General features: G+C 34.2%; 1 protein-coding gene across 1 annotated transcript in view; it reads left to right on the top strand.

Moving 5' to 3' along the window:
* Window positions 1-26,452, top strand: part of TMEFF2 (transmembrane protein with EGF like and two follistatin like domains 2) — a 224,376-nt gene that overhangs the window by 1,614 nt on the left and 196,310 nt on the right. The window contains exons 2-4 of the mRNA XM_028124854.2: window positions 933-1,042; window positions 8,318-8,447; window positions 13,687-13,713. Coding sequence (XP_027980655.1) covers window positions 933-1,042; window positions 8,318-8,447; window positions 13,687-13,713 — 267 coding nt within the window. The remainder of the gene's footprint in view (window positions 1-932; window positions 1,043-8,317; window positions 8,448-13,686; window positions 13,714-26,452) is intronic.

Below are 26,452 nucleotides of genomic sequence, written 5' to 3' on the forward strand. Positions count from 1 at the left end.
ACTTCAACTTATTCGTGGTTCATGGGTGCATATATGTTATTTTTGAAAAGCTAAGTTCCACTTTGCAGGTGTCTAATTACTTTTTAGGTGCCTTATCATAGACATATTAAACAACCTGCAAAATCACTTGTTTGAAAGGGTCACAGCTTTGTAGTCCAACATGACTGGTTTGCTGCATCCCAAGTATAGTATTGCTTTAGGAAATAACTAACTTAAATGTGAAATTGAGGTTGGCAATTAAGAAATTTATTATTAGCCAGATATCTTAAGGAGATCTGCAGAAACTAAAGAGAATAAACTTGTTTTCCAAGCAGATTTTCCAAGAACCTGGCACACCCCTCCACCCCTGTTAACTTAGAGGTGATCAATCTTCATTTGAACCAGACAGACCATCACAGAAAACACTGTGCCTGTTCATCTTTATTATTGGGGCTTTGTTTCCTCTTTGTCTGGAGACATTCCAAATAAGGGGTTGTTCCAGATCTTAAAGCAAAAGAATGATTAAGAATGGAGAAATGGTAAAATGACACTCAGAGACCATCACCAGCTCTTTTCTAAAATGTGGAGTTTGGGGGTCATAAACTATAGTCTACTTAATAAGAAAAAAATAAGGAAGCTAGGAAGCAAGTGTTAAACCTTCATTCACTGCTGCCAGTATTAACCCTGGTTAAAATAAAATAGCAATATCAAAAAAGAATATTAAAAGAGAATTGACTAGAAAAGAATTGTGAAAAAAAGAAATGAATATTGATCACTTAACTAGATTTTGGAGGTTATCAGTAGAGAATGACCTTGCAGTACAGCTGTGGTTATTGGAATTAAAATTTAGAGCAATTCTTTTAAAGCTTCAAGATAGTGCTTTTTTTTTCTTTTTCTTTTGGCTAAAGTCTATAACATTTTTTAATGACTGGAGTATTCTCTTTAAATTTGAGGTTATGATGACAGAGAAAATGATCTTTTCCTCTGTGACACCAACACCTGTAAATTTGATGGGGAATGTTTAAGAATTGGAGACACTGTGACTTGCGTCTGTCAGTTCAAGGTAAGAAGTCTGATTTTTGTATCTTCTTATTCATTAATGAGACTACAAAGGAGGGATCTCCCTTTACAACCCATCACCTGGCAATTTATAGCTATGCAAGCTAAGAGGAAAGCTCGCACCACGCAAAAGTGCTGTACTGCCAAGAGAGCAACGGATGTCAAAAAGACATAGCTTTTTGGAGAAATGTGTATGCCAGACTTATAAATGCCACTGGAGGTAGAAAGCTTCAGGTTGTTCTTTTGGTGTGTCAGAGGTAAATTATGTTTATGTGTCCCATCTAGCATGCATTTTATAAATCAACTGCTGGGGTTAATAGCCAAAATAATCAATGGATAGGAAGTATGGATTCGAATTTTTGTTCTTCTTTATTAGGGCTATCACTTTTGATCATATTGCTCTGTTTTAATGGCTTTGGGTTTTACTCTCTGGGCAAGCTGGTTAAGTATTTAAATAAACTCCTTATTAACGGGACTTCAAAACTACTGTGCTAGTTTTTGAAATCATGGAACTTATTAATATATATATCAACTTTTCATGGGTACCACATTCAATTACAGCTGAATGTCCCAGGAATCCAAGAGAGCACAAATAGCTGCAAGTTATTTCATAAATGTTAGAAAAATGTACTTTGCCACATGTTTGAAAAATAAATAAAAATTGAATTTTCTTTTTTTTAAAGAAACGGACATTGCAGCACTGGTATCATCAAAACTAGGTTATGAGTATCTCTTGAAGATAGAACTCTTCATGTCATTATTATAGTCATCATCTAATAAATGCTTTATACTGTGTAAATTCTAAACTTTCTTTTCTCTCAAAATGTTTATACAAGCATACATACCTTCCACTATCATAGGTGTACTAATGTCTTATATTCGCCTTTAAGTCTTACTGAATTTTTCAAATACACATGAAATCTAACACAAGGTTCAACCAGGAAATATGTACATAAACAACTATATTAGTGGGATCAAGGAAAACTTTTCTAAGATTGTAAGCAAAACAAAAAAAGAAAAAGGAAAGAAAGAAAAAGAAAAAAGGTACAGAACAAATGAAAACATAAACTCAAATTCAGGTCTAAACAATTGTTATAGTATGTAGTATTTAGAATTGATGAAACTGAATATTTTAAATTGAATTCAACCTCCCAGTGAGAGAGATAAGGGAATTCATATTTAAATATAGTTTGAATATTGTTTGTAGATAAGCTCAAAGCTGCTTGGACATTATTCTTTCTAAGAAAAGCAATAAAACAACTGATATTTGCAAAGTGCACCACCTCCTGGTGGGTGAGTGTTGGTGTGACCATGCTACACTTCTTCAGACCATACTATATTGTTAAAAAACATATTTGTGCCTACTTAATATGCATGTGACACCAACCTCTAAGGTCTCCAGCCACACTGAACAATGTAATTATGTTCTTTCAATGAACTACATGGGAGACATGGAGCATGAAAACTCTCCAATTCATACTTTCCCCAAATGTTAACTAAAGAGAAAATACAGGGGGATAAATCATTAATTAAAGGCCCAAAGGATCTTGTGGATTTTCCCCCCTTTCAGTTTGTGATTCCCATAAATTTGTCTTGCTTTCATAACCAAAGGTAGACATAAGAAGTGAATTCATAAACAGTACAAAATGAACCAAAAAGAATGTTCTTCAAATGGAAAGCCATAATTCTAACAAGATTTCAACAAGAGAAAAATAATGGAGTTCACAAAATTCTAAATCGATGCATGCTACTAAAAGGGATGTATAGTTTTCTTATTTAAGAAATTGTGTTCAGTTTTCAGGTTCCACAAAGGATTTTGGTAAAACTTTATCAAGAAAAATATTTGTGTTTTTCATGCTTTGGTCAGCCAGTTACATTTGTCACTAATTTAAATACTTTTTGAGTGGATCAGGGAGTGGGCAATGAATGCAAGTTTGAATCAGGAACTAAAATGTATTTTTTTCCTAATACCTGTAGCATTTAAATTTGCTATGAGATTACTACTGCCATTAGCTTGTGCTTTGTGATAGTTGTCAGTCTGTCAAGAGAAAATAAACATTTCCTTCATGAAAAATTTAAACTCTACACATAGCAAGAATATAGAGTGGCTGGATTAAGGTGAAGATCAAAGAAAATGTGCAAGCTGTGCAAAGAATAAGAGGATATTTTAGGCTAAGACTGTCTCGATTCAGTCCTTTCCAATACATTCCAATGAATTTGAGGGATTTTTCCCCCCCCTCAGTTTCTGATGAAAAGGGAGATGTCCTGATAATCTATTTTCCTACATACTATTCTAAACTAGCTGAGGTCGTCTACTCTCTGTTTCTCCTGTTTTTACAGATACAGTCACAAATTCTTTCATTCAAATTAGGATGCAAACTGTGGTCATTCTAGCTGAGAGATAAATTTCAAAGAGAAGTGTGTGTATGTGATCTATAGTTTTCCAACTTGGAGCACTAAAATAAACATATATTTGCCTTCACTTCTCTTAGATGATTGAGAATAAACATATTCTCCTTTATTTATTACAACCGCGTGAGGTAATTATTTTCTCCTCCTTTTACAGATGAGGAAATTAGGCCCAGAAATATAAATAACAATCATTAAGTGGTGATCTTAAAGTAAGAACCTAGGTCCTTTGAAACCAAGTCTAATTTTCTCCCAAAACATTATACATGCAAATGAAAATATCAGTAACAGCAACAACAATACCAAGTTATTGTAGATAATTCAATATCAAAGGTAGTACAACTGATTCTTAGGTGATGATATGAGTTTCCAGAAATGGCAGAACCTGGTTCCTATCTATCAGATGGCATTCTGGTCAATCCGATAAATCAGTTGTGGAGAGAAAAATTTAGAGACAATCAGATGGCTGGCTGGCTGGATGGATGGATGAAAGAAAGAAGGAAGGAAGGAAGGAAGGAAGGAGCATGCATAAGTAGTTATTCATAGACAGCATTGGTCATACAATGACCAAATATCAGTTTGTAATTTAAAAATATGATGAGGCCTTTTGTTTTTTTAGATATTATTTATTTCAGATACTCAATATTTGGATTTAATAAGCATGCTTTAGATGTACAATTGTTCCACTTACTAGGACTGCATAATAAATTGCCCAGAACTTAGTGGCTCAAAAATAATGAACATTTCTTTTGCTCATGAATTTACAATTGGACAGAGCTTAATGGAAACCTCTCATCTCTCCTTCCCTTGGCATTAACTGAGGGAGGGAGAGAACTCAAAAGCTTGTACTCTTCTCAGGGCTCCCACTCATATGTCAGCTGGACACCTTGGTCCTTAATGTGGCTCTCTCCATATGTGGTACTTTGAGCTTCCTCATACCACAATGGCTGGGTGTCAAGGGCAGGCATCCAGAAAGAGAGAAAGGGCCAGATAGAACTTGTATCCTTTAATGACCTAGCCTGAGAAGTCACACAGGGTCACTTTCACCATAGCCACAGGCTTGCCTACTCTTAAAGTCATATTTTCTTTCATTTAAAGAAATGTGGTTACAGAAAAGAAAAAGTTACTTATGGAATGATCAAAGGATTGGGACATGTGCAGGTTTTTTATCTTTTTCTTTTTTGGAAGAGAAACATACCCTATCCTAAGCCATTATTCTTAAGCCTTTGACAACTGGGAATATAACAAGAATTCACTTAACATCTGTGGAGTACCTTCTACATGCCAGACTCTATGGAAGGTGCCGACAATCTATAAAAAAGAAGTTATACATGGCTTCTAGTTGCTGAAATCTCAGCTGAAAGAGATCTTTATTAACCAAACAAGCAATAAATCATATGGAAAAACTTCTCACATACATTTTTTGTTCATTTGTAGTAAAATGAATTCCATATATTCTACAGTGTCAAGTCATTGAATCCATGAGTGTGATATGTAGCTACTTTCTTAAGCAATATGGACACTTTGGAGCAAAATCATTCCACTGAAAAACACATATTTGGAAAATAAACTTAAGATTTTTATAACATCTTAAGAAAATACAGTCACTTCTCCCCTGAGAGAAAGTTTGTACAACACATACATTTATGGGTCTAAGCATCTGGGCCTGAGTCTTGTTTTTTCTCTTACCAGCCAACTATGTGGCCTTTAGCAAGTCACTTAACATCTGAATCTGTCCCTTTGTCTGAAACTGAGCAGTATCATGATTACCACTAAAAACTATTTCCAATAATTTGGCATATTTTAACATAATACTTAGCTTATTTTTATGAGCAGGGTTATTCTGTTTTCCTTTATTTCTCTAATTTTAGATATGTGCATTTGGTGTCAGTGTTAGATGGTACATCAACTATATTCAAATTAAAAAATGCTTATCATGAGACAAATAATTTGCATTTCTTTTTATAGATGAATATTCCAAAGTATTTTAAAAACATGACTCTGTTAATCCTCCCAAATACCCTTGTTAACCATTTCAGTTGGGGAAACTGAGCTATAGATTTGTTAAGTATTTAATAGTTGAGTGATGTACACAAGGCCTTACACCAGAGCAGTGAGAGAAATTGGTGAAACTAGGACCAGACTCCTATTCCTGAGCCATAATGATTTAGAGTATGCTTCCTCCTCGTATTATTCATATTAATGAGTGCAAGTCATGGTACTAAAGGCCAAAAACATCGTGCTGATAATCTACAGTTAAGCTCTTTTCAGCTCCATACAAATCTCCCTTTTGGCTTGTGCATGGAACTTGGCAGCTCTGTTTTTCGCACTGTTCACATTTGGCTTACTGCATCGCTCAGAAGTGGCATATGAGTGCTTTATCAGTTTATTCCATATTTTAAGATGCATATCAGCATTGTGTACTAGCACTTGACAGAGATAATAAATACTTCCCACCCCTCACCCCCGTCCACTGACTACATCTGAGTATTCTGCAGAAGTAGATAAGAAAGATAAATAGAGAGGTTCCAGGGATTGGAGAGAAGAAAATGTGGACCCAAATAATCTACAAAGTGTTATAAGCAGGTTTGAAGATGGAGATTAAAAGGTAGCCAAAGACAACAATGCTAGGACCCGAACATGAGAAGCTAACTAGTCCAGCCATCACACTAATTTTGACTCTCTTCTGCCTACTGAAAGTGTCAGCAAGTCTACTGAATATGACTATGATATGTTACCAGTTGTTCATTTCTTTCTGATCTCTCCTCCATTAGCTCAGATACCATTTTAGTGTTAGTGGGTCCTCATATTTCCTCCCTGGTCCAGAACACAGCACATTTATCAAGCACCTGTCCATCCACCTGCCTCTCAGGCTATGGTTCTGACATGAGCACCAGCCCCCATTTAGTTGGTGTTACCTCTGTACTGTTCACTGGAGAATTCGACTCCTCACTGACATTTTGCCATTGCCTTTTTTCTTCAGTAGTGATAATGATTTTGGGTCCTATGGTAGGTCAATTCTCACATGTAAGTTAAAAAATACATATCTATTCAGAAATCTTGTGGAAGGCAGCCTTTATACAGGTATCACCTGATCAGAAATGAATGGCTGTTGAGTTAAAGATCCTCATTAGTAAAAGCTTCTAATCCAAACAGTTTTAAAATATAGTCACATAGATAGACTGAGTCTAGGAGCCAATTGTGTAACTGTGAAAACGAAATACTGTATAGAGGGCTTCCAGAATATCTAGATTAGAAATTGTAGAAATAAAGATTTCTAAAATATGTCATATTTAAAATATTTAAATCATTTTAATCACATGTAAATAATTTCTAAATAGATATGATTTAACATCTAAATCATTGTGTTAACAATTATAGAGATTATAATATGAGTGTCGTACAATTTGGATTTACCATTGCAAGAAAAGTATATCACTGTTACTAAGCTATATTTCAGTTTTTCAATAACAGATACAAAGTAAGACTCATAAAATAAGACTTTCATTTCAGAGAACATTGACTTATCCCATTTCATGTATAAATTACTAGGATGATTAAGCCATTGTTACATTAAGGCAAAGATCAAGAGTTAAATGGTTGATGGAAAAGGAAGAAGTACAGATATTCTAAGGAAATAGAGTAAAAAATAAATTTCTGGATTTTATTATAAGATTATAACCTTATTGGAAATTTGTTTTTTGGGCATATATCTTTGAGTTGAATTTAACTTATGATAGAGTTTTAGGTTTATTATCATATATATTAAAACTTTCCTAGCCATCTCACTAGATCATTCATTTATTTTGTATGCGTTACAAATTTACAGCCATCAAAAATCCAAATATTTTAATAAGAACTGGAAAACAGAAAAGTGTTTTCACAGGCATGTGTATGTATGACTTGCTTTACTTAGTTTCTGGCATAGGTGGATATTTTTAAATAATCATCTTGGTTATTACATTTGTTACAATTAAACAATGAAACACATCAGTAGTAGTAATCATGAGATAATCACATCTCTAGTGTAATTAGCAGGTATAGGACACAGCCAAGTATCTCTAATGCCTTAAAGTGTGATGATTATATTATGATGAGTATACCTTGTAGGTTGCCTAATTGCTATTGTAAAATGTGTACTTTTATGTAACGAGGCTGTTTTAAAAATGAACTTTTCTCTTTACGAAATATATATTAATAGTCATACTTTCCAATAATCAATAAAGTTTACATAGAGGTCAATAGTTGTTGTTTTCCCCCTGTATTCCATATTCTGTTGTTTTTTCTTGCACTATATCTGCCAATATCTAAAGATATATGACAAATTAATTAGTAATCCAAATATCTTATCCAAAGATTTACAAGTTTGTAAGATTAAAATTAAACAGAAAAAAAACATACTAAGGAGTGACTGATTTCATTGGCATTTCAGCTGTATACTTCTATTCTAAACACAGATAGGCATTACCTATTTTAATAACTTGAATATTATAGCATGTTTTGATTTTTTCCACCAAGCCAGATGGATGTATATCTGAAAAACAGTATTAAATAATGTTGATACATTTTGTTGCTATACCCTTTCAGTATTGTTGCCCAGATCACTTTGTTGGAATTACCCTGATCAATTTAGAAGCTTTTTCTTTTTCCCCCATCTGAATCAAATGACTGATTAGCTGACTTGACATTACTTTTGTGTATCTTTGAATGATGCCCTTGCAAGGTCAAAGACTTTAATGGATACAATGGAGATTGCTGAAAATGAAAACTGCTTTCTTTTGTAAATGATTATTTCTGTTCGAGGTGTCAAAGGTATGCAGACTCCAGTACTAACCATAAGCTTCTATCTCTGTGTCCCCCCCCCAAACAGTGCAACAGTGACTACGTGCCTGTGTGTGGCTCCAATGGGGAGAGCTACCAGAATGAGTGCTACTTGCGGCAGGCTGCCTGCAAACAGCAGAGCGAGATACTTGTAGTGTCTGAAGGATCATGTGCCACAGGTATGTGTGTGATCCTAAAGACTCCCTGAAACCTTTGGAAACCATGTCTTGCTTTTTCTGTTATGTTATCTCCAAATAAATAATTCAGACTATATATTGGCTGGATAAGCCTCTCATTCTTTTGTACAAAGCATACATTATTCTTATTTTGTCTTTTTTACATTTCAAATCACTTCTGGAAGAAAGGGAAAATCTGCCATAAGGCCATAAGGATGTTGATTTTAATACATATGTTATTTAATGAAGTGCAGACAGTTGAATAATATAATTAGAAATCTAGGTTTCCTGCCTAGGTGTCAAATATGGAGAAACCTATCCACACACACATAAAGTTGGTTTGTTTGTTTTGAACAATAGCATCGTCTGCTGGAGGGTAGTTTGCAGATCTGGGCTTGAAAGTGAAAATGTGAGTAACCTCAGCAGTGCTATAAAATGTTCTTCTTACCATTTAGCTGATTATATTGAAGAATGTATTTGTGAAGGACATCTATCCTTTCTAAGACAGTCAGCCTGGGATTCCTCAAAGGTTTTTAGTTGTCTTTACCAAGAATGCTCTGAAGGAAGTGAGGAGGAAGAGTGACCTCATATGCTCTTCAGTTTTTCAGGTTTTCCTTTCGTGTACAGTGATTGTTAGAGCTGAACGGCATTACAGGAAGAAAAATAAACAAAGGGAACAAAGCCCAACTTGATAGAGCAATGCCTTAAAATAAAGCTGAGTTTACAGGTTAGGCTTGACATATTAGAATCACATATATTAAAGAAACTTTAGTATCCATGATAATTGTCTTGAATGACACATAAGCCTCTTTCTAGAAAGTCATAATTTCTGAGGAACTGGATGGCATAAGCATATCAGGGAAAAATAATAATGACACAAAGTATGAACTTTCTTCAAAAGTGAGAATACAGAATAGTGCGAGGAAAAATCTATTTTATTGGAAAGGTAACAAGTATTTCTTTGATAACAAGTATTTCTATTCTAGGGAACTATGTTAAAAGTCATATGTAGGTTGGGGCAGGATGGTAAATGAGCAAGAAAAAAGGCTTGTATTCTTTAAAAGATTATCTTAAGTCTATTGATTGTTAGTAATTGATAGTGTTCCAAATTATACCATTGACTACTAAAGTTCCCAAGAATTAGAAGAGAATGATATTATTACTCACAGATGATGACGTAGGCTTTTTTGTTTTGATTTTGGTTTTTAAGTAGTCTTTTCTTTTATATGATTCTTTGCCTCATGAAGTGAATGTCCTTTCTGGTGCCCCACTTGCTTCTTACTTGCTAAAGCAAACAGATCATTGCCACTCCATCTGTCTGAGAAGTAATGAATGAAAATGACAGCAGCAGGTGAGAGTCATTGGACTTGCTTCTCCAGTAGGGAAGGAGGACGACCAGCATTCTATTCTTATAATAAAGATGGGGGAAACAGAAAGAAAAACAAGGAGCAAACTAATTATGAAAAATCAATCTGCCATATCTATGGAGAAAATTTAAAGTGAAATTTTAAGACAAATTGCATAGGAAAAAATAATATGGAAACTCTCTTAGAAACCAAGAATAATAGAGGCAACACCAGTGAGTACTGAGGAAAGGGTTTATCCACTCAAGATCGTATAGGATACCAATCTGTCTCTGACAGTAGCCAAATGAGAATCAGTGGGCAGTTGTCAAAATGGACTCAGGAAGTCATGGTGTGGCTAACAATATTTGGTACCAAAATCTCTCTTTTTTACTTGCCAACCTCCAAATTCTTGTAGGCTCAGGCAATCACATTCTCCTGATTCATTCAACTTTTTACATGCTACATCCTAATGTGTTGTTTATACTATGAAAATAAATACTTAGCCAAGTAGAACATTTAATCACAATTGAGTAATCCATACCTAGCTGATTCACATACTTAGAATTCTTTAGGATTTAATTAGTAAGCCAGTCTTGCTGAAGTCTCCCATTGACTTATAAATCTAAAAGATTTTTGATCTGAATAATGATGGAGGAACCAAAGTAATTTTGATTAACCAGGTCTGACTGTAAATAAATTAGAGTTCTGATTTTTGATCTAAAATAAATTCTCATTCTTTTCTTTGCAGATTTTCCATTTATTTTTTAATGCTATTTCACACTAAATAGAGATGGCAAATTGTGATCTCTAGGAATAAAAGGCAGTAGAAGATATAACTTTTTTATACTTCATTGAACTTACAAATCTTTTTTTTTTTCGGTCCAAAAATGGTTTCTTATTGGACAGTTTGCTCAATAGCTTTGCTGTCAATTTCGCTTTTTTGTGTTATAAGAAATGTATTGACTAGGAGTTCAGACTTTCAGGATCAAGAGCATGACTTCTTAGGTGTTTCTGTCTCACCAGTAAGACCTCAGTAGGCTACTTATTTACCTTATACTAGAGAAACCATTAAAGCTTCCCATCATTATTTCATAATGATTTGGTGGACTTGTGATTATTTTTTCCACCTATTCCTCCTTTGTTTCCTACTTACCTGATTTGGGTCAAATCAAACAAAAGTTGTCTTAAGAACCATGGCCCTTGACTTTTTAGAAAGATACATGAGAAATACAAGCCAATATACTACTGCCATTTCTTTTTTTGCTTTTTCCAAACCCTATATATTTATTAGAAAACCTGTAGATGAATAGGCAAGATGTTTATTCAAAATCTTAATTTTTATGTTCCAGACACAGTGATAATCATTTAAAATTTGCTATTGTGCAGTAAGTCTCAAAATCTATCAATGAGATAGACATTATTATTATACTGAGTAGAGGACAAATAAGCTTAGGAAGATTAGATAACATTCCTTATGTTACCAAATGAGTAATGTTTGAAGGTTTGAATCTATAAGCTTTTATGTATTTCCTCTTACGTGCATATAAGTATAAAAAGCTGAACAAGACATGGTTCTTGATTTAAAGAAGTTTACAGTTGTAATGAGGAAGAAAAGAGAAACTCTACACATTCAACCAAAACACGTAAAATATATTAGTGCTATAATAGTACAACCTGTTAGCCTCTGATGATTATAAGTAATACTGAATTAAACTTTCAAATTAGTTGAAAGAAATTTAGTTAAAATTTTACTGTGAAAGTGTACAAACATTGACCATTCAAGCATTGTCCCATCCAAAAGTGATGGTGCCATGTGTTATGATTAGCAGTTCAGTTGACAGGACTATTCTATTATGGTGACAAATGCTTTAGCCTTTCTTGATCTGTTATCATTAAATAGTCAAGGCATATGATCAAAATCCTTATTTGATTATATATTTACTAAGAAGGGTTTTTATTATAAGTTGTTTTACCAATTAGCTTGCTTTAAGGAAAGAATCTGCTGGCTTAAAGACATATGTTTTAGTCACATTAGCAGTTAATAAATAACTTGGCTTTCTGATTTAATACAGTGTTAGACCCTGTGAATTTAGTTAATAGGAGTCTCCACCAAGGCTCATTATTTAAACTACTGCTCCTTCATGACACTGCTAATGCCTAACACAATGACAAGCATGAATGTTGAAGGAGGCATCTATTCTTCCATATGTCAACCTTCTGTGGATTTTCATATACCATATCATTTTTTATACCATGCCTCTCATAAACTGTTGTGGAGGCAAACAAGTAGAAATAATGGAGGCTTGGGTTTTTGCTTTGTTTTGTTTCTTAAATTGTACTAAAGCATCAAACACAAATTCATAGAAGTGGCATTCCGTATAGTTCTTGAATCCTGGTTGAGATTTCAGTGTGAGATGAGGCATTTCAGACAGAAAATACCAATATTAGTCTTATTCCCCAGTATTAACATTAAAAATACATAACCAAATGTATTTAGAATGAAAAGAAGTAGGGAAGCAGAAGGCAGATGATGTTTACACTTCAGAGGTAGAACCGGACGGAAAATCAATGGTCTTGACTCCCAGTGAGAAAACTGGGTGTCTCTGGGAACTCAGTTGTCAGAAATAGACAACTTTGACCAACTGCAATTCTGTAGGAAGGAGGGGAGAGAAGAAAAAAAGAGAAATGCAGAAGGAGGGTATCCTTTTTTTCTGCCAGCATCATTTAGGATGTATCCAATTTTTAAACACAAAGACAAAAGTTAATCTCTCTCTTCTAATGATTTCAAAAAAACAAAGAACTGGAGGGTATTATGCTGAGCAAAATAAGTCAATCAGAGAAAGACATGTATCATATGACTTCACTGATATGAGGAATTCTTAATCTCAGGAAACAAACTGAGGGTTGCTGGAGTGGTGGGGGGTGGGAGGGATGGGGTGGCTGGTTGATGGACACTGGGGAGGGTATGTGCTATGGTGAGTGCTGTGAATTGTGCAAGACTGTTGAATCACAGACCTGTACCTCTGAAACAAATAATACATTATATGTTAAAAAAAAAAAAAGAAGATAGTAGGAAGGGAGAAATGAAGGGAGGGAAATCGGTGGGGGAGACGAACCATGAGAGACTATGGACTCTGAGAAACTGAAGGTTCTAGAGGAGCGGGGGGTGAGGGGAGGGGTTAGCCTGGTGATGGGTCTTCAAGAGGGCACATACTGAATGGAGCACTGGGTGTTATATGCAAACAATGAGTCATGGAACACTACATCAAAAACTAATGATGTAATGTATGGTGATTAACATAATAAAAAAATTAATTAATTAAAAAAACAAAGGATGTTGTTGGTGGCAGATAAACTCATCCACAATTGTGGTATTTGGAAAACATATTAGCAATTATATAAAAAGATAATTATCTATAAACTGTTTTTCTTTTTGTGTATATGCGATTTACAATAATATAAGCCTTAATTATGAGTTTATTTACCACATGTCTTAGCCTGTTTAATTTCTGAATCTCACTGTTATAAGCATTTCATTTTCTTTCTTTTTTTTTTTGTTAATGGCACCAAATCCATCCTGGTTAAAATAAAAATATGACAGATTTTACACAGTCAATTTTAGAATGTAATAATTAAAATAGGCTATACTATCAAAGCTAGATAATAATTTTTTACAAAGTTTAAGAATGAAAATAATAGAAAATTTATTTGATAAGTTATATTACACAAATTAAATTAAACTGATATGAATATACACTTTCAGATTAAATATTAGTAATTTTCTCCATTATATTACTGTCTTAATAAAGGAAGTAAACATGAACTAAATAAAGTCATAAATAGTTTTTGAATATGTTTTTCAAACAAAACCAAATTATTTCTCTTCCCCCCGCCAGATGCAGGATCAGGATCTGGAGATGGAGGTAAGATTTGTCTTTTTATATATTTGAAGACTTACATGTGGATATCATTTATGGATATTTGCTTATGTATTTACCATTACAGATATCTGAGACAAATTCACATTTTGCATTTTAGGAAAGAGGCAAATGAAAAAGTATCATTCTACTTATTAAGCAAATAATTATTTGCCTATGCAAATTATTTAAAATATTTATGAATCTTACTTAAGAACTTTACCTCATCTAATCTTTCTTGTTCCTTTATTTGTTTGTGCCCAACTTATCTTTGAGATAGATTTGCATGTCAAAACTTCCTAACAGAAGCTTCCAAGATCATTTGGCAGGGCAGAAAGAATTCATGAAGAAATCACTTAAATATTGAGATTTTAAAATATGTAATATTGCCCTAAATTGCCAAGTATTGATATTAACACATACATAACTACCATGCAAACAGGTCTTAATTATCAAATCAATAATTTGAAACTGAAAACTTTCTTCTCATAAAAGAAAGTAAAAATGAGAAACAGAATTTAAGCCAATGAAAATAATACAGTATCTTTACTTCTTTGGTTAAATTAATTTTTACTAAGTAAGACATGTTTTCATTATTAAATTATGTGTTCAAGGAAGTATATAAGATAAAAGAGAGGCAGAAACTTTTAAAATTTGATCTGATGTACTGCCTGCCAAATAAGACTTTATGAATTGAATCTTCATTGTAAATTTCTTAAAATGCTTTTTCAAATGAAATCCAAACAAAATTCCACCCTTATACACAGCAAGAAAAAAATTATATAAAATTTCAACAAGAAATAAAAAGAGAATGAACAAAAACATACATTCTTAGGGCCTTGCTTAAGTTGTATAAACTGATCAAATGTATGATCCAAAGTAAATTTTAGTTTTTAAATGCAGAATTTGATAAAAGATAAATAAAAGGTTTTGGGTTCAGGAAAGATCTGACTTATCACACCTTACCTAGTTTGGGCAATATTTCAAAGACTTATCAAGGTGCTTTATGTAATGAAAGGCTTAACTAGTTTAAATAAACAATACCTAGAGAACACAATTACAGCAAAATATTGAAGCACAATTTTTTCCCATAAAGACTAAAACTGAACAGGAGTCAAGATTTAGTACCATGAGAGCATAAAATTTATTTCAGTGCTACATGACATTGGACAGTCGTTTGATGTTAGGACAGTCTTTCACTACTTCTAAGAAATTGTTTTCCTGCCGGTTGGCTGATTAATATAGTATTCCTAAGAAAGCTTCTCTAGCTGTTTGAAAAGAAGAGCTTAAAAGAACAAATTAAATCTTAAAGAGAAAAAGAAAGGAAAAAGATAGTTGCTTAAGTAGATATTTCACCATTGGAATATTAAGGAATTAATCAATTTTAAAAGTGTTGCTTTTGGAAGGGAGTTGTTCCTATGCAAAATCCTGTTTATTTCCCAGATATATTTAGTCTTTATATATAGATTACCTGATTTTGCAGATACTGTGTTGAGTTTCAACTGTGCCGCTTTTCATGCAACAAGTCTTGTTAATTCTTTAGCATCTTCAAAAGCAAAACAAGTTAGACCACAGAACACAGAAAATCTTCATTGCTCTTTCTATTAAAATGTCATGATATGTTTTTTTCTATTTGAGTCCCTTATAATATCACATTCATTTCCTCATTTTAATTGATTTTTTAAGAAGACATAGTTTATGTCTCAGACACTGGTGTCCAGCTTTCGTTCATTGTAATTAGCTCATGCAAGTGAAAATGAAATCAACTTCACTCTTCCTTGTTGCATTCCATATTGAAATTTGGGGTTCATTATGTTATCCAGTGATCTAAATAAGGTAATTTTTTAGGAAATAATTTTGATGTCAAGGATATGATGTTTATAACTTGAACTTTGTCCTTAAGTTGGAAACCACTTTCCTTTTCTTATTTTCTTCTCCTGTTTGCTTTTTACTCTTCCTTTCAATTATAGGTACTTTATAGTAACTTCGAGGGAAAAAAAAAAAACAAAGCAACTTCTTAAAGATAATTGCTTTACAAAAAGAAAAGACCATATAACCTATTTAATTCTGAGTTGTACTCTTTTTAAATAGTTGTTGTTCTGAAAGTATTTACTCCTACTGCATAAACTATTTTTTAAATTAGAGACCAAACAAGTTTTTTTAACTAAATTACTTTTTTCTAGTCTTTGTCTTACTTTGCTCTGAAATAGCAATGATTTTAATTTTCTTTAATTTTTTACTCTATTACAAGGTGCCAAAAAAGCTGGATAACTATAACCTAAAAACCTAGTTTAGAGTAACCTGCAGAATTCCAATTCACATATCCATTGGATTGTTCATAAAATATATTTGACTCACTACCTCTGCTACATAGAAGATGGACTTGCCTCTGTATTCTGACAGTTCCTATTATCAAGGTATCAGAAGAGCCAGAAACAGTTTCCTTTGAATTAACCAGAAGTGATTAAATTACCTGTGATTGTTTGGTTAATACATCAATCCTAGCTAGTGATTGTTCTAACTGGCCTCTGTAGGATATATTCTCAGTAATGTGTATTTAGTTAATAATTGGGGCATCTTTGCAAGCACTTTGGGTTGTTAATGATTATTTTTCTAATTTCTTTTAACAAAAGTTAATATAATTCCCAACTGGAAAGAATTGATCTGAATAGTGAAGTTAAAAATTTTATTTGCAAAACACATTGTATGTGTGGCTATTATAAATGATATCATTAAATCTCCAAATCCAAAATCACTTCAAAATACATAAATTTTTTGCTTTTTAAAAATTGTCTTGTATTTTTTAAATGAATGAATTTTATATTAGCAATGAAGATTAGGCCTGATCACTTTAAAATAATTTAAGTTTAACCCATTTGCACAAGGGCATATCTGTCATTTACTGTATTTGAGGGAACATTTTTACTACAATTAGAAAGGGATATAAAGGTTTCATAACATTATACGTATTTCATAGGGAGTTTAAAAATTTTTAACTATCGATCTGTTTATTCAGATGAAACAATTCAAGGAGCTAACTATATTTAGGTAAAACATGTTTATTATGTTTCCAGCATGAACTACAAATGGGTATTCACTTACAAAGGTAATCTGTAGTGTAATAAGAAATACTGCATACAAATCTTAAAGGTTGACTTTTCCCATGTTAATGACTGTATCTTCTTAGTATTTAAGGAAACTCATTAATCCAAAAAATAATTTTGTATTATTAGTTTTGAGCATAAGACTTGCTGTTTTCTGACAAGAAGTTGGAATTCTGTTTTCAGAAAAAAAAATTAGAAAGGCATCCACTTCAGACACCCTTTTTGGATAGACTCACCCTTGAAAAAAATCAGGATAACCTATAATTTACTATGAAGGTGTCCTATAGGAAGGTAATGTGTGGTAATGTGTGGACCAGATTCCAAAGAATTTCAGAACTTAGTTGAAAGAAAAGGGTTGGTGTTTCAAGTACTTATATATATGGAGATTTAATGTTGTAAATAAGAAAACGGGTGTGTGTAGGAGGGATAATAACATCTTATCCACCCACAGACTTCCTTAAGCAACAAATACTGCAGTAAGAAAAAAGTATTAAAGAAACCTCTTCTCAAAATCTAGGGGTGTGTGGGTGGTTAAAGGATAATTTTTAACCCCTGCTTTTCTTTCAGTCTTCTAGTCATATTATGAAGACAAAGCTATGAATATTTTCCATTATTCTCTTTTAAAAATATTTCTGGATTGATTAGATTTCTGATAGATTCCTAAAAACAAAAAATTAGTCCGGTAAAGTGAAAACTATATTTTAACTATTAAAATAATTACAAATGTATTATCCTGCTATGGGTCTGGGAGAATCCACAATTAAATTTTAATAAAATCTTATGGGAAGTTGTATGATAATGTCTATAGAAATGAAATGTCTCTAAGGTATACAGGAAAGATACCATGGGTACATTTTCATTTCATGAGGTTAAAGGAAGCATTGGGTCTTATTATAGAATTTATAGAATTATAGAGTTTTAAAAGAATTATTTAATAAATGATTGTCAGATATGTATAGTAACAAATCAATTTTACATCCACTATTAGTATGAAGACTGATTTTTAATATCCAGGTAATTGTGATAACTTAGCTGTGTGAAACCATTTATGATATATTTTTATTTAATGCAAAATTGCCCTGTGCAAATTAATTATATATGGTATTACTCAGATGTCCATAATTAAGACATTCACTTTATATACATTTTGGGTAGAGCAAGCGATGTTCACATTGCAACAAATTTTAGATCCTAAGCTACTATTTCTGGTTATGTGGCTTGCTAAAAACTAGCAAACAGTATTGTAAGAAGTTTGAGAACTTGAAAATTATTTTTTAAAAATCCTTATGTTTCTAATCTGAATTTGATGATATTCAGGAATTCGGTTGAATTGAACAAACCTAATATAACCTAGGTATTGTGGCAAGGTTTCTGCAGCTGTAACAATGAATATGACGCAGTGTTTTACTCTCAAGGAGATTACATGTAAATTCTCTTCTCAGCCCACAATGGGAAAAATTATGATTCTAATTATCAAAAGAAAAATAATCTCCTGCAGAAATAAAATGTTAAATATACTGTAAATAACAAGAAACTGAATATTCATTCCATAAAATATTCTTATATAAGGCTAAGTAATTTTTCTCTTCCATGTTGCTGTACACATTCCCTTTCCTAACCTCGATTTGTACCTTCTCTACCTTACTATCACGGTCAAGTTCTAGCAAGCACAATATGCCTCACCATGCATTTTCTCCATGACAGCCCAAGTCTGACAGGCATCATTTGTAAACAGCTTCAGCTGAAGTACTGATTCAATAAAGAAATTCTACCATGTATGCAAAGTCTGAGATTCTTCCAGGGCAATACACATGGGGAGAAAGTGGAAACTATCCTCGCTTTTGCTATCCTATACCTGAGAGCTCTCTTTTGCCTGGTGATGGGCATATAGCCATCGGAACTGCAACTGAAATTTTATCCCCACTTTTCCTGGGTTGCAATCCATTTTACTTTCTCTTTACCTCAAAGAAAAGCAATATTGTAGTGGAGTAATGAAATAGAGGTAGAATGAATGAGGAACATGTAATGGATAATGAAATTGAAAAGAATACAAAAAGCAAACAGAATGGGGAAACAGTGAGAAAAGGGAGGAGAAAGGAACCTTTGTTATCCACTTGGCTATACTTTGTTTTCACACATGACTACCATCTTAAAAATAAAAATAAAATTTCCCCCAATAGGTAGTAATAGTTGTCTGAATTTCTAGAGAAGATTGCTTGAGAATGTCAAATGGATGCTACAAACTTTTGTCTGAATCATCTATTTGGGTTTTTTAAAACCGTATCTAGGAAAAGAAATGCAATCATTGTAAGCAGTGTGATAGAAATGGCTTTGGATTACGAATCAGAAGATGTGTATTCTAAATTTTTAATTGGCTTGAAGGATGCCTATTTGATCTTTACTCTCAGTCTCCTTGGAGAGTCATTTATCTTATCAGTGAAAGAGAATACTATCTGCTTATAAGAAAGATGATTATAACAAACTAATGCAAGGAACTTTGAAATTCAAAAAATTAAAAATGAAATTAAAATAATTTATATTACCTTTGCTCTTTTTTCTCATTTATTCTAAGAATATAATTTCTCGGAAGAGTTTAATTAGAAGTTTGAATCTTTTAATCGGTTATTTTTAAGTCCATGGTTTAAAGTATTGATGCTGAGATAATAAGAATCTACAAATCCAATCATAGTTTTCAGTATTTAGAGGAGACAGCTTCTCTGCATCTTGCAGGGAAGTTTAATCAGTGTTGATATCAGAGGAACTGCAGTTACACAAGACAGGCAAGAAATAAGGAATAATGTTTAAAATTTCAAAACAGTAAATAATTACTCTTGAAACTATAATGGCAGGCATATTGCCTCCACAGAAAACAAAAAAAGAAGAAATGGAATCCATTCACAATATGAGGAGTTCAGTACACTTACGAGGAAGAATTTCCATTAGGATTCTAAGCATTACAAAGTTTTTTGAAGGGGACTTGAGCTTCATAGAAAGAAATTATTTCAAAATAGATGGAAAGATTTTATTAGAGTTCCACTTGATGTCAGAGCATGCTTAGATAAATCTGTAAGGATGTCTATACACATTTTTAACTATTTGTAAAACACTCTATGGTTTATAAAAAGCACTATCATAGCATTAATTTATTTATCCACAACAGTAGCCTTTGGATGTGTGAATGATGACAATGAAGGATGAACAGCTTACCTGCAAACCCAACAACAGTGAATGTGATAGCTAAATCCGTCCTTGAACTCCAAGAATGGAGGAAATGATAGGGCACAAGGTTACCCTACCTCTTGCAGTAGCTCTTTGCCACAACTACACCAGACCCCATATTCTGTGGTTTATATAAATCATAAATCCTATCAACAATCATACAAGATTTCATTATCCCATCACCTTGCCCCTTTCCCACTCTCATTTCCCACTGAAATCATCTGGTCTATTCAACGCAGTACTCAAACTGCTATGGGTTTTTGTTGTTTTCTATTATCTAAGTTAATCATACTCCTCAGTCCATGGCACATAATGATTGCCATTTATTCTCCTGTTAATTTTTCCCTTCATCTTCCACCCCTAATCCCATCTTAAGTATTCACTCCAAGGAATTCAATATATTTTAAATTATTGGTGGTGGGAGGGGGAAGTATGGTTATGTGTGTAGCAGCAGGAAGAAATGATTAAAAACACAAGCTCTGTAGCTAGAATCTGTAGGTTTGATCCTGGCTCCACCACTTACTAGCAACGTGACCACGGGCAGTTTACTTAGATTCTCTGTTTTTGTTTCCTTCATCTGTGGTCCTGTCAGGGATTCCCAGGAAGTAGACCTTAAGGTTGAAATTTGTGCATTCGAAGCATACTGAGTAGTAGTCTCACGATAAGTGTCTGTGGAAGGGTGGAAACTAAGACTGAGCAGAAGGAGAAGCTGAACTGGTGCAGTTAAAAAGAAAAGCCATGGCAGGGCTGGAATGGAGCTCTCCAGATGGGAGGGCCCCTTTTAGTCGTGCTGAATCAGAACAGTGGGGCTGGCCTTCACATCCACCATTGATCACCCCTGATGTGGGCAACCTTGGGCCAGGTGGCTCTCCTTAACTGCATACTAGACCTCGGGAGAGATTCAGCTATGAACTGCCTGTCTACAACCCTCCTGGTAGCTGAGAAGGGGAAAATGTGAACATTGCATCAAGGCATCCTTTATAATCCTCATAAATTTAAAACAAGGAAAAGAAACAGACAACATTTCTGATCTTGTGGAGCTTATTTCTTGTGAAGAGACCCAAACAGTTAACAAATAAGCAAGGGAAAATATAGATCGTCATATGCTAATGACTTCTCTGTAGGAGGAAAAAAGTGGGATAAGGAAAGGTCGTGTGTGGAGGGGAGTGGGGGAGGCTACTAATTAGTTTGGGATGATCAGGAAGGCTTGGACAAAGATAAGGGGGAAATGAAGAAGCAAACTTTGCAGATAAGCAAAGAGAGGGCATTCCAGGATAACTGCAAATGTGAAAGCATACCTGGGGGATCCGAGGATGGTAGTTGGACTAAGTGAGGGAGATGGTGCTTGGAGATGAGAAAGAGAGGTGGGGGTGACTCTGTAGACCTTCATGTAGGCCTTGGCTCTTCCTGTGAGTGAACTGGAAGCCATTGGGGGTCCAGAGCAGAAGAGGATGTTGTGATCTGACTGGTGATTTTACAAGATCTGTGTTGAGAATGCACTGTGTTTAAGTAAGGAGCTAAAGTTTCTTTTGTCTGGTGGTTGTTGATTTTCAGGAGTTGGTGTTATATTCTCTAGAATATCGCTTGTGTATCTTAGATATAAAATCAGTCTGCTACCCATCTGAGGGACATTGTCTGCAGTCCTTTAATGAACAGATATTCTAGGTTTTACCATAGTCTAATCCATTTTTTTCTCTTGAGGTACTTTTTATTTGGGGTTTTATTTAAGATGTCCTTCTTCTGTTTTTATATTTTTAAGCAAGCAGAAAATTTTACTTGTTACCAATACATAGGAGTTTCTCTCTATGCTGCAGTGCATGCCAAATTGCCCTGAATTGGTTTCAAATTTGGATAGGAAAATATAGCTTTTTTTTACTGTACTAAATGTACAATACATATTGTAGCATATGATTTTCAAAGTGTACTTAACAAAGAGCAATTTCATTTTCTCTGGTAAATTACACAGTTGTTATAGCTTTAGAATTAAAAAACAAATCCAGGAATAAATAGAAAATGATGTTTAAATAATGTTAGCATCCTGGCTCAGTGAGTCAAACCAAAAGAATTATTCCAGAACCTGTCAGTTCATAAACTGGTTCTGAAAAATCTTACAGTTTTGTATTCTTACTGATTCCTTTGAGAAGAATAAAGAGAACTAACTGGATTTTAAACAAGGTCTGATGCTTCCAAGAACCTGTTCTTCAGATGGATCATTTAAACTGAATCCATTCCTAATTAAATATTTCTTATAACCTTAATCTTTTCCCCCATTTTCTCATTTTCCAGATGCTTTTCTCACACCTTAATCCCATAGTTTGCCTGAATAAGTGACTGTTTTGTTATTACTTTTTTTTTTTTTTTGGTAAAGGCCACAAACAGAAAGATTATTATGAAATCAGTTAAAAAGGAAACCCATCTTTATGATGGCTTCTATGTAAAGTTGACGTGCTCTATACATATTTGTTCCTGGCAAAATTGAGAAATTTCTCATGATCTTGTAAGCACTAAATTAGGACAAGAATCATTCCAGCTACACTGACAGTCTTCTCCAGAGACCGTAGCGCTAACGGAAAAACATGGCCTTTGGGCAAGTAGAATTTCTGATGCATTGATTTAAAGGGTATTGGTTGGAAACTTTGTGAAAAGACATGTTGAGCTAGAGAGCATTATCTTTCCTCAACCCTTCCAGCTTCATGATGCTTTTTGAGATTTTAAGGGTTGGAGAGTGTACAATGTTGAAGACTTTATTCAGTTACTCAAAAGACAACCATAATAGCAGCTTGAATGGGCTGTCTTTGAAAGTAGGTGTTATTTTAAAATATAATTAAAGAGAAACACAGCTGGCAGTTTAGAAAAAGAAGGGAATTAGTACTAGAGTTATTATACTGCTTCTTAAATGGAATGATATGAAATGGTTATACTCTGGAAGCTCACACTCTCACTGCTTTTGAGGTCCATAGTGTCCAATGTTCAGCCATCGATTCAGGAAACTCCCTTGGGCTTTCACTAAGAGAGAGCTCCCGTATGCCAAGCTGTGCTTTGAAATAGGATGTGGCAGAGTTATAAAGCCAGTCTGATCCTATAAATCAGCACACACTGGATTTTCCATTGTGGATAGTTCCCAAGTCTGTATCTCTAGATCATCCACCAATCCCCTATTTCAGCCTCCTAACAGGTCTCCCTGCTTTGTCTTGTCATCCTAAAATTTTCTTACTCACACAGTCAGAATGATTTATATAAAACACTTACCTGAACATATCATTGTCCTGCTTACACCCCAACAGTGGCTGTCCATCACCCTTAGGATTAAAGTCAGTCTTCCAGTAGGAGAAACAAAGACCTCCAGAATTACTCCAGTACCTGCCTCTCCATCCTCATCATTAGTCTTCTTCACCTCAGACTCGACACTCCAGCATACCTTTTCATTGACAGTAGTTCATTGGGATACAATGCAGTTGATTTCATGCCTCTTTGCTTTGCCAATGCTCTTTCTTCTTCCTGAAACTCTCCCTATGATTTTACTTAAATACTATTCATCTTCCAAGACTAAATCAGGAATCATATTCTACAGGAAGATTTCCTTCTATCCCCTCATTGGTCTAAATACCTCTCCTCAATTCTGCTTTGTATCATCAACCTGATTCATTGAAATAATCTGTTTGTATATTTGCCTGGAGAAAATTGTTATTAATACCCCTGTACACAGACCAAAAGACCTGGTGCTTAATAGGATCTCATTAAATATTTGTTCAGCTGAAATAAGGCTCTGACACTAACAGCAAAAAAGTGTGCTTGAATTTCAAAATGTCTCCATTCACATTTATGAGCTACAGATTAAATTATTTGAAATCTGAAAAAAAAGTTGAATTTGTAGGGCTTTGTGTACTAAAAGACTGTAGAATTATTTTAATTTCATAAAAGAGAACTGAAAAACAACATAAAAAATTAAAGCATAACCCATCCCACCAAGAATATGCAAGATGATATATACAAACCTAAACCAGCTTCAAAAATAAGCCCCTGCTTGTATATCCAAGACCCAAAGAAAATCAAGATAACCAAAGAGGAGTCTAGCAAAAATAGGCTGCAAGCTTAATCCGAAAGGTTTTTTTCCTTTGCATTTTCTTTATTTTTGAAAAGCATGATCTGATACTAGTAAATCAACTTGTTCCCTTGTGCTTTACTTCATTCTCCTAAAAGTAGTATGCAGAGAAAAAAAATTGAAGTTATTTTAAGATTCTAGTTAGTTAGTTTGTAGGTAATTGAGGTAATTTTACCTTATGTGAATACTTTATTTCACATCCAGATTACTTATTAAAATACCAAATGACTTTGGCCAGAGAATAGAATCAATCAGAAATCCATTTGATGCCTTCATTTATTTGACATTGAACCAGTGAAAAAAGCCTGTCTTTTCTGAGTTTTCAAGGAATTACAATGATTACTCCACATAAAATGTACTTTAGCGTCAAAGAATATTACTTGCAAAATAAAACGCTGGATATTAGTTCCTTCCATCTAGAAGCTTTCTTGATCGAATGAAATAAGGAAGCAGAACTCTGTGAACTTCAGCTGTTAAGAAATACGCAACAATCTAGGGAAGAGGAAGATGGAGCCTGCACGTGATGCCATGGGGATTCTAGAGCAGTGATTTTAGAGTATAAAGTAAAGATGTAACCAGCACAATTTCATAGAACTGTGCCTGGCATGTAGTAGGTGCTTGATAAATATCGGATAAAATAATGGACGGATAAATGAATGACAGGGCAATGATATCAACTCCTACAATTGCAATTAGTTGATGCATATGTGAATGCGGAGTCCACTTTTCTCCTTCCCAGTAACTGCTAAGTATGCCCCTCAACTTACTTAGATTAGACATTGGAAATGCCAGAAGAGATATCATTCCTTAAGAAATGAGGAGAGAGTGATTCCATTTCTTTTACCAACTCTGAGTCACAGCTCTCACCCCTTTTCTATCCCATCTATTTCCCCCCATAAATGAAATTGGAACAATGTGGTAATGCTGTGCTCAGATATAAAAGAAGATATTTGTGGGAGATAAAAAGGAGAGTTTGGAGAAACAAGATAGGAGAGCAATCTGATGAGAGAGAAAAGGATGTTTCAATGCAAAATGTCAGAAGAAAGGAGAAAGCAGTGATGTTTAATATTTTGTAGAAATAGAGTTTTAGTGTCCAAGCAAGAAACAATACAGGTGGAATTTTAAGTAGTTTCGGGCTTGGGTAGACTGTATTGTTTTTTGTATGTTCCAACTCTTAACATTTCTTTCCATTATTAGCCCATATAATCTTTACTCATTTAATGCACTTCCTCTCTCAATTGTTTTTATACCCCTAACACATTTGTTTTAAGAAAACCAAGAAAAATATGTCCCAGCTGTAGGTTTTCTTCTTAACTCTAACACACACACATTTTCCCCACCATCTAAAATAGCATTTAATGCTGCCAGAACATATTTCATTAGGAAAAAATTGGTTTCATTCTTTCCAGACAAGACAAAGATTGTGAAATCAGTGTTTAATACTGCTGAGTAGGAGAACTGACAACCTTCCCCTCCCCTGGCACTTTTGAAAATGTGTTCTGTGGAACTTGAATGCTTCAGGATGCTATTATACCAGAGGGTATCCAGGTAAGTGAGATTGGGAAATGTAGTATATTTTCACCCCTATTGAAGAGTGACATGTAGGATAACCAACTTGTTTTCGTTTGCCCAAGACTTTTCCAGTTTTAGCACAGAAATTTCAACAAACTCCTCAGTTCTGCTAAAACTGAAGCCATTACTTACCTCAGTCACGTGCGAAAGACTGAAAAATCTTCCAGTAAGAAGCATGTTACACTTCGTTTAAACAGTGTTTTTCAAGAACACCTGACCATGAAACATTTTTCTTAAACAAAGATATTAAAAATCAGGGGAGCCCAGATGGCTCAGTCAGTTAAGCATCCAACTCTATTTGGGCTCAGGGTTGTGGGATCCAGCCCCGCATAGGGTCCGTGCTAAGGTTGGAGTCTGTTTTAGATTCTCTCCCTCTCCCTCTGCTCCTCCCTCAGCCCCCACTCATGCAGGCGCACACTCTAAATAAATAACAAAAAAGATATTAAAAATCAAAGGAGGGGTGCCTGGGTGGCTCCGTGGGTTAAGCATCTGACTTAAACTCAGCTCATGGATCCCGGGGTCCTGGCATGGAGCCCGGGTAGGGCTCCCAGCTCAGCAAGGAGTCTGCTTATCCTTCTCCCTGTCCCCCTCCCCCCGCTCATGCTGTCTCTTTCTCTCTCTCTCTCAAATAAATAAAAAATCTTAAAAAGAAATCAAAGGAATTCACAATTTATGATGCATACTTTGAACTCCAAATCATTGGCTGAATGAATTTATGAAAGGAACTCTATTGTATTTAATGATGTAT

Source organism: Eumetopias jubatus, unplaced genomic scaffold (genome assembly GCF_037043125.1).
Source record: "Eumetopias jubatus isolate StellerSeaLion01/CBP00866 unplaced genomic scaffold, mEumJub1_p1.0 scaffold_3, whole genome shotgun sequence".
Classification (NCBI taxonomy): Eukaryota; Metazoa; Chordata; class Mammalia; order Carnivora; family Otariidae; genus Eumetopias; species Eumetopias jubatus.